Source organism: Bos indicus x Bos taurus, chromosome 24, assembly GCF_003369695.1.
Source record: "Bos indicus x Bos taurus breed Angus x Brahman F1 hybrid chromosome 24, Bos_hybrid_MaternalHap_v2.0, whole genome shotgun sequence".
Taxonomy (NCBI): Eukaryota; Metazoa; Chordata; class Mammalia; order Artiodactyla; family Bovidae; genus Bos; species Bos indicus x Bos taurus.
In genome coordinates this window covers 21,975,111-21,984,074 of record NC_040099.1, presented here as the reverse complement: position 1 = coordinate 21,984,074, position 8,964 = coordinate 21,975,111, and the positions used below count along the sequence as shown (strand labels likewise).

At 45.0% G+C, this 8,964-nt stretch overlaps 1 protein-coding gene across 4 annotated transcripts in view; it reads left to right on the top strand.

Moving 5' to 3' along the window:
* Nucleotides 1-225: 225 nt before the first annotated feature.
* The window catches only part of ZNF397 (zinc finger protein 397), a 49,665-nt gene continuing 40,926 nt past the window's right edge, over nucleotides 226-8,964 (top strand). Inside the window, exons 1-4 of one of the 4 annotated variants that reach the window (XM_027526294.1) lie at nucleotides 226-330; nucleotides 1,611-2,105; nucleotides 2,374-2,515; nucleotides 5,010-8,744. In XM_027526294.1, the coding sequence (XP_027382095.1) occupies nucleotides 1,692-2,105; nucleotides 2,374-2,515; nucleotides 5,010-6,058 (1,605 nt within the window). In that variant the 5' untranslated portion in view covers nucleotides 226-330; nucleotides 1,611-1,691 and the 3' untranslated portion in view covers nucleotides 6,059-8,744. Of the gene's footprint in view, nucleotides 331-1,610; nucleotides 2,184-2,373; nucleotides 2,516-5,009; nucleotides 8,745-8,964 lie in introns of those variants that run through there. The other 3 variants (XM_027526292.1, XM_027526287.1, XM_027526286.1) reach the window with 3 other exon arrangements.

The window sequence follows — 8,964 nt, the reverse complement described above, 5'->3', positions numbered from 1 at the left end:
AGGTGAGATGACTCGGGAGTGACAAGACATCAAGTACGGAGGTGACCGAGTCGGTGAGCGGTGCCTCGGGCAGTGGCGACTTCCCACCGGGACCCCCGCCGCTTGAGCATCCTTGACCAGGCGTCGACATTCCTCGGATCCCGAGGCCACCACGGGAAGGCGGTGGGAGGACCAGATCCACGCGTTGATTGGCTGTTTGTGAGCACGGGGCGGGGCGGACGGAGGCTCTGGAGGACGCGCGAGCGGAAGGCCGCGGGCGGGTACTTCCGGTCTTTGTGGCTCTCTGCTGCAGGTCCGCGGCTCGCGCCCTGGCCGCTCCTGGGCTTCGCGGTGAGGGACGTGGGACTCTAGGCGGAGGGAGGATGGGGAGGGCGCTTGGCCCGGGCGGCAGGCGCGGGGTGGAGGATTCCCGCTGCTTCGCCTGTCCATCCCTGGGTCTCGGCACCTTGTCGTGGCGGCATCTCCGAGTGTCCTGGGGACGCAGGGGAGGCCAGCAATCTAGCCTCTGCTCTCCGGCAGAAAGGGCAATTATTCCTCCTCCACTGTGACTTTTAAGATACTGCGATTTAAGCGAGGTATAAGAATAGAAAGGCTAGTGCGACGGGGCTGGTAAATAAACTACAGATTTGTAGGCTAAGTAGTCTGTTCTCTAAAGTTAACTGTAGGTTAGGTAAGGGTTAAATTGTACTGATCTGTCCGAACTATTCAAGGGCATACTGTTCCATCGAAATTCTCCCATCCAAAAATCAGATCATGATCGATGTACATTATGAAATTTAAAACACAAATTATTAGTTGCCATATTTCACTTTTTAAAATGTTTACTCCCCTATGAGTTCTAAACATTTTGAGAGTTTAGATTAACGGTTTTGCTTTTGTGTCTCATAGTATCTGACGTGTTTTTGAGCACGTGGTAAGCATTTAACAAATACTTCTTGGTTAATTCCTGGGTAGACTCTTATTCAGGAGTAAAAACCTTTGTATCCCAAAACCTGGCTCAGCACAGAGCCCATAATAAGTGCCTCAGTGTTTGTTGAGGAAGTGCATCAGATACTAAATTTGATCAAATGGCAAATGTCCAACGATGTTTTCATTAAACTCAACTCATGTTTAATATGAATTTTTTGAAATGTTTTATTACTACCTTAGATGAAAAGCACCATAATTTGCCATAAGTAAAAGGTAACTAAAATAAATTTTTAAAAAGCGTATCAAATCCTAGCTAGATACGGTTACCCATGGAAATCTGAAGCCTATATTTTAAAGAGAATTTTGCAAGTTTTACAGATGATGTTAAAGACAGGCTGTTCTCCCTGATGCAAACAGGATTGAAAGAGAATTGAAGAGTACATTTCCCAATATATGATTCAAGTTAATGCTGCTTTCTTTTGTCTCTAAAATAATTCCTCATAGTATAAATGTGGTAGGAATTCTACAGAATGAGAGACATTGAATGAGGTGAGTGATTTTTAGTTTTGTCGCTTGTTTATTAGTTACGGTCTCCACCCTGACCCCACTCCATGTTATTCCAGTGACTGATCTTTATTATTACAAGTTCTTAGAGGTTTTTTTTCATCGCTGTAAGTTAACAGTGCTTTTATATCCTTCAGGAAAGAAGAGATTACCCAAAGAAACTCTGAAGTACAGGACCCAGTTTTAGTGAGCTTCACGCTAAGCTGTTTCAGCCCAGAATGGCTGTGGAATCCAGAGCAGTTTCAACCCCAGTACCTCAGAATTCTCAGGAACAAGAGCTGATACTGGTGAAAGTAGAAGAAAGCCGTTCTTGGGGTCAGAAACTTAAGCAGAGTGGGAGTGCCCGATCCTGCCAAGAATTGTTTCGCCAGCAGTTCAGAAAGTTCTGCTACCAGGAGACACCGGGGCCCCGGGAAGCGCTGGGCCGACTCCAGGAGCTTTGCTATCAGTGGCTCAGGCCTGAGTTGCACACGAAGGAGCAGATCCTGGAGCTGCTGGTGCTGGAGCAGTTCCTGAGTATCCTGCCAGAGGAGCTGCAGATCTGGGTTCAGCAGCATAGTCCAAAGAATGGCGAGGAAGCTGTGACTCTGTTGGAGGATCTGGAGAGGGAATTTGATGATCCCGGGCAGCAGGTGGGAACAGGGAGATGTGATATGTTATGGGAAAAGGAATGTACAGACTCGAGCATGTGGCATCATCATAAGAATGGGGTGAGAATTTATCTCCACTGAACCATAACCCTGAAGTGACTACTAGGGCCATACCCATCTCTGTCTTTCATAGTTCTTTTGTCCCTATCCCTCATCCCGGGAGATGTCTTTGTTAACCCCTGAGAGATTTTTACTAAGCATTTTCCCTAGGGATTTTCTCACAGAGCTAACCATATTTTACTGATTTCAGGTCCCAGCTACTCCACAGGGACCACCAATGCCTTGGAAGGATTTGACCTGTCTTGGAGCAGCCCAGGAGTTTACACATATTCAACGCCAGCCTTTAAAGAAACAGCTGAAACCCTGGGAACCTTGCCTTCCCCCCAAGAGTGGTAAGAAATAGAAACTCATCTGGAAACTTATCAGGCCTCTGGTCTCAAGGATAGGGAATTAGCTACATTTTACAGCACACTCCAGGTGAACTTCATCTTTATTATTCTAGAAAGGAGGTGCTCACTTCTGCAGCTTTGTTTTCAGCGGTCCTGGTGAATTGCAGTTAGCCCTCCTTGTGTCAGTTTGCCTGTCCTTTATTCATTTATTGCTTCATTACATGACTTAATAGGGTGCTAATACATGTTGTATTGTGTTGGGCAGTGGTTCTCTGTTTTCAGGAATGTTTGGGTCTAGATGGGGTGGTTGGCAAGCACAAAGGCAATTATAATACAGTCCCAGGTAGTAAATTATAGAATAAATGTAGCTACTGGGTCCTACTACATATAAAGACACCCACGTCAATTTTAGAGGTTCACTAAGTACTTCCTGGAAGGAGAGACGTCTCAGCTAAGACGGGAGCCGTGAGTAGAGGTAAGCTGGGTAAATAAGTGGGAGCAGGAGCTTCCGCACTAAAGGGAAAAACTGTTTCTCTGTTCACAACACTTCTGACAGTGGATATGTGAGTCTTCCCTCCTGTTAAGCTCTTCTGACACTAACTACCCAGAACCAGTACAGACCCCACAGGTTAAGGTTTCAGTCCCAGGAAACTGCCCCTTCCCCTGCCCTCCGTCAGATACTAGTCTCACATGTAGTGAGTCCCCAGATTACCCACACTTCTGTCCAGTTTGGCTGCAGATTGGAGGTTCCACAACTGCATCCTGAGGTTTCATAATTTGCTGTAATGGCTCCCAGAACTAAGGAAACACCTTCTTCACCATTTCCTGTTCATTGTAAGGATACTGATGACCACCCAGATGAAGAGGCCCACAGGGCAAGGTCTAGAAGGGGCCTGAGCATAGGAGCTTCTCTTTCTGGAGTTCAGGATGCACCACTGTCCCTGAAGCTCTCTGAACCCTTTTATTTAATGTGTTATGGAGGTTTTGTTAGGCATGATTAATTACATCATTGGCCATTGGTGTAATTAACTCAATCTCCAGCCCCTCTCTCTGGCATTCAGGGTGGGACTGAAAGTTCTGACTCTCCAGTCAAACTGGAAAATCTTTGGGAACCAGCCCTCCCTGCCCTCTAAGAGTCAACTCATTAGCATAAGCTCCAGTATCCTCTCCTCTCCACCACAGACGAAACTGCAGGGGTTTTCAAAGCTCTGTGCCAGGAACTGGGGGTGAGGTCAAATCCATGTTTCCCACATTACAGTGTCAAATAAGCAAGGGCCACAAAGTCCCAAAGATGAGAGAAGACAACCCGTTCTGGAAATTTCAGGTAATTCCATTTAAATTGAAGAGAGAATTCCTGGGTAAGAGAGAGAAACTAGAGGGGAAATTGGCACACAGGTTGTGAAAATGTGTCTGTCATCCTAACTGGTTTGTACAGTGCAGTGGGGTTCAGCTGAAGGGTTTTAGACAAGGGAGTGACATGATCAGATCTGTGTTTTAAGACTCAGTTGCAGAGAGGAGAATGGATTTGAGAAAGGCAGTGCAGAGTCTGGTTAGAGACAGTTGGATCCACGTGGCCACAGGGAATAAATCAGGATGGGGTGAGAGATGGGGAAGATCACAGCTGAAAAAACACATCTGATGATTTAATTTAGTTCGGGACATTTTGGTGTTTGTCAGTTATTTATAGTAACATGGCCAACTCATATTGGATATGAGAATCTGGAGCTTAAGAGTACTGGGTTAGAATTGGTGATCTGGGGAGATATTAATATGTAGCCTAACTAGTGACTAATGAGGAGGTAGTTGGTGGACTGAGGACATGGGAGAGCTCAGAACAGAACTCTAGGGAACTCGTGTTCAAGTGACTGACCTTGAATCTGAGAAGGAACAGCCATAGAAATCAGGCTAATGTGTTTAGAAGAGAGTGTCTCTGGAAGAAATGTGTAGTCTGCAGTATTAGTGCTACAGAGAGGCCAGCTGAGGAAGATCCAGAAAGTGGCCATTGGATTTAGCAGCTATGAAGTTGGTGATTTTGACGAGGGCAGGGTGGAGGGTGCATAGGTAAGACAGACAGCAGATTAGAGAATGGGGACCAGTACAGACTGCTGTTTGAAGAAGCTTTACTCTGAGTGGGAGTGAGGTTGCATAAGGGAGATGTATAGGCAAGGAGCTTGATTTAAAAAGATGAAGAGACTTGAATTTATTTAAGTGCTGATGAACAGGAGTCAGCGGAGAAAGATCAAAACAGTAGGCATGAAATAGTGGATAATTGATTTACTGAAGTCTCAGAGGAGGCAGGAAAGGATAAATTTCAAACTGTGGACGTAGGCCTTAGTATGAGAATGGAGGAGGGACCCTATCTTGACCAGTTAAAGAAAAGGTGCATGCAGACAGCTATATCTTTGTAGGCAGGAGCATCTATTTTCTCTAACCTAGAAAGGGAGTATTGAAAGTGACTAGAGAAATAAAACATTATGTTTTGTTATTACCATTTCAGGTTGTGAGAATAATGAATCAGCAATAAAGAAGGACATTTCAGGAGAGAAATCACAGAGACTTTCCCAGGAGCCTTCATTTGGAGGATTCAGTGAACACAAAAGCAGTTTAGAGTGGCAGCAAGGGAGTGCTCCAGGGGAGACATTGAGAAGATCCCCTTCCCAGAGGGCCAGTTTTAGTCCAGTAATCTTCACACACAAATTGCTAGCAAACAGAGACCACCCTGAGCCCCAGAGAAACTTGATTCTAAGCACAAACTCTGTAACCTATCAGAAAGTTCCTACAGAAGACAGACCTTACAGGTGTGACATCTGCGGGCACAGCTTCAAACAGCATTCTTCTCTAACACAACACCAGAGAATCCATACTGGAGAAAAGCCCTACAAATGTAACCAGTGTGGGAAGGCCTTTAGTTTGAGGTCCTATCTTATTATTCATCAGAGAATCCATAGCGGTGAGAAAGCCTATGAATGTAGCGAATGCGGGAAGGCCTTCAACCAGAGCTCAGCCCTCATTAGACATCGGAAAATCCACACTGGTGAGAAAGCTTGTAAATGTAACGAGTGTGGCAAAGCATTCAGTCAGAGTTCCTATCTCATTATCCATCAAAGAATTCACACTGGTGAGAAACCCTATGAGTGTAATGAGTGTGGGAAAACCTTTAGCCAAAGCTCAAAGCTTATCAGACACCAGCGAATTCATACAGGAGAAAGGCCTTACGAATGTAACGAGTGTGGAAAAGCTTTCAGGCAGAGCTCAGAGCTGATAACCCATCAGAGAATACATAGTGGAGAGAAACCCTATGAGTGTAATGAGTGTGGAAAAGCCTTCAGCCTGAGCTCAAACCTCATCAGACATCAAAGAATTCACAGTGGAGAGGAACCTTATCAGTGTAACGAATGCGGCAAAACCTTCAAAAGGAGCTCAGCCCTTGTGCAGCATCAGAGAATCCATTCCGGGGAAGAGGCTTACATATGTAGTGAGTGCGGCAAGGCCTTCAGGCACAGATCAGTCCTCACGCGCCATCAGAGAGTCCACACTGTAAAGTGACTTGTGAATACATTGAATACTGTAAATATTTGAGCCAGGCTTCTCTCTTTGTCAGAAGGGTTTCATTTACTTTGGAGTAAAACTCCACAGAGGTGGTTATAAAGTACCAGGTCTCAAGTCATCTGACTACAGCACTTCCCAGTGCTCATGCACATTGTCCCCTGAAAGCTTTTCCTGTGACTAATCAGAACAGCAGGCAGAAGAATCGTTGCTTCCAGCTTTTCTCTTAACATTAGGAATCCTCAGGAGATGCAGAAGATGGGATTATAACATTTAAATCTCATTTTCCATGAGACTGTCACAAAGAGGGCACAGCAATCCAGACTCTTGTCAATGCATCTAATGATCCATGGGTCAGACTTGGGGCATGGCATGGAGAGTATGAGGGATATTTTCTCAGGAATGCAAAAGGTTTTACTGACCAATTAAGACCAGTGGCAGGGCAGCAAGACATGGGGAACAGTTTCATCAGTGACTTATTGAGCCCAGGGCAGGCCAAAAGTGAGACATTGAAGAGAAAATATAAATTAAGTTATCCCAGCAGTTATTTTTTGAGTGGCTGCTATCAGGCACAAGGGGTACGGTGGACAGTAAGCCCGTCTCTGCAGTTTCATGAACAATGCAAACAGGCAGTGATACTGGTTCCATCAGTGCTTGTGTGACGTTAAGGAGTACCTGACCCAACCTTGGATCAGGGAAGGCCTCTGAGAAAAATTACCTGAAGGATGAGTGGGAATTAGCCAGGGAGGTAGGCCACCAGGAAGAAAGTCTGGCACATCTGAGAAAAGGAAAAGGCTGTGTTACGTAGAGCATGGCTGTTGAGTTCCTTCTGAAGTATAAAAGAAGTATATAGTCCTCCTGACTATAAAAGAAACATGGGTGTAGCCAGTCTTGTTTACTACAGTGCCTGTAGTTAAAACCTGAACCAGTGGAAAAGTCTGTCAATAAACAAAACCTGGAGTCTTTGGAACACAGGGCGGTAAGGAGCTTTGTCTTGGTTTGTGTGATCCCAGGGTAAGGGTTAATAGGTCGTTACCTTGTCCATCCTGGAGGCTAGACCTTCCATGTGGGGGAGGGCAGGGGGGCCAGAAAGAGCCCAGTCTAGCAGAGTCCTAGAGTTTCAGCTCTCTCCCTTGCAGGTGTAAGGACTCCTTTGGTTCTTTGGTCAGACCTCAGCTTCTAGTTCCCAAGGCTCTGGGTCAGAAGCTGCCATGCTGCCCTGTTGTCTCGGGCTGTGCCTCCACAACAGTGCGCACACCCGCCTCAGGTGCTAAAAAATATTTGTCCATTGCTGGGTCGCTTTTTCTTCTCCAAGCACCTCACGTGTTCAGTTCCATCTTTTTATCAGAAGTATCAGTCTTGGGAAGTTTGTCAAAGACCACACTAAAGGGAAGTAACAGTACCAGTCATGGTCCATCCAGAGACTGCCCTCTTTTGAGGGATCCAGCAGGAAATGTCTCCTCAGACAGGTGCTCCTCAGTGCAATGCAGAAGGGTACAGAGTTTAGTCAGCAACAGGAAGACATGTCGCTTAAAGCTTCTGATAGGTTGGAGGTATAACACACCTCAGGTGGCACTAGTGGTAGAGAACGTGCCTGCTAGTGCAGGAGACAGCTGCAGGTTCAGTCCCCGGGTCAGGGAAGACCCTGAAGGAGGGCATGACAACCCACTCCAGAACTGCCTGGAGCAGCCCATGGACAGTAGAGCCTGGTGGGCTACAGTCCATAGGGTCACAGAGTCGGACACAACTGATGTGACTTAGCACGTCACACACCTTAACCAAAGATACAAACCTTTGGGAATCTCGTGTCCTGTACATAGGAAAGAGAAGGGTTTTCATGAGGATAGAGACGTAATGCTCCTACTGGGGCATGAGCTTGTACTAACCAACAAGAACGGTGGGAGGGCTACAGCTCAGGCTTGGAAAGAGAATGTAAAAAATGATCAGTTACACTTAACAGAAGAGCATGGTAAAGCCATTCAACTCCTGTTCCTCTTCCACAGAGGCAGACCCAATCAAACTGAAACTGGTAGAACAATTGCTAAGTAGGAATTGCTACAACATACATTACAAAAGGCAGATACTCTTCATAGAGTTCTTAATGTATATTGGTAAGAAACATAATAGGTACGTGCAAAGGCTTTGTATAGATGTGTTATTTCTCAGACAGCCCATATTTTAGAGATGAGATGAATGAAGGCTTAGGGTCATGGCTTACTCAAGATCATGTGGCTATAGAGTGGTGAGGTCAGACTGGAAACCCAGGCAGTAGGAATCCAGAACATGTCCATGGAGCCACTTCTCTGTACCATCTCCCCATGAAAAGGTCCCAGTAGAAGAAATAGTACTTAAATAGGCAAGTCACAGAAGTATAAATGCCAACAGACAATAAATGTCAGCCTTGCTAGAATTAAAGACGTATATTAAAGCAAGAGTTGAGGTGGCAATTCTTCCCCCCTCATAAAACTTGACAAAGATTCAGGGAAATTGGGACTCCGATGCTGCTGGTGAGGTGTGAATAGACGCTGTCTGGCAATCAACACCGAAAGCCTTAAACGTTGCCTTTTGTTAAAATTCTACCTGGAAATGTATGCTTCAGAAACCATCATGAATGTATACAAAGTTGTTTTAAAAAGTGATGCTGATTAATAATAAATGACAAAGCATATCTTAAGTAAAAACACAAGACTGCATACAATATGATTCATTTAAAAATATATGCATTAAAAACACTGGAAATATATAAAAACTGATTTGCATACTGGTTACATCTGAGTAATAAGATTATAGGTGATTTAATTTTTTTTCTTGTGCTTGTGTCTTCCAACGTTTCCTACAATAAATATCTCAAACTTCTAAAGTTAGAGGAACAAAAGGTTTAAAAGGGAATGGAAGCCTAGGATAGT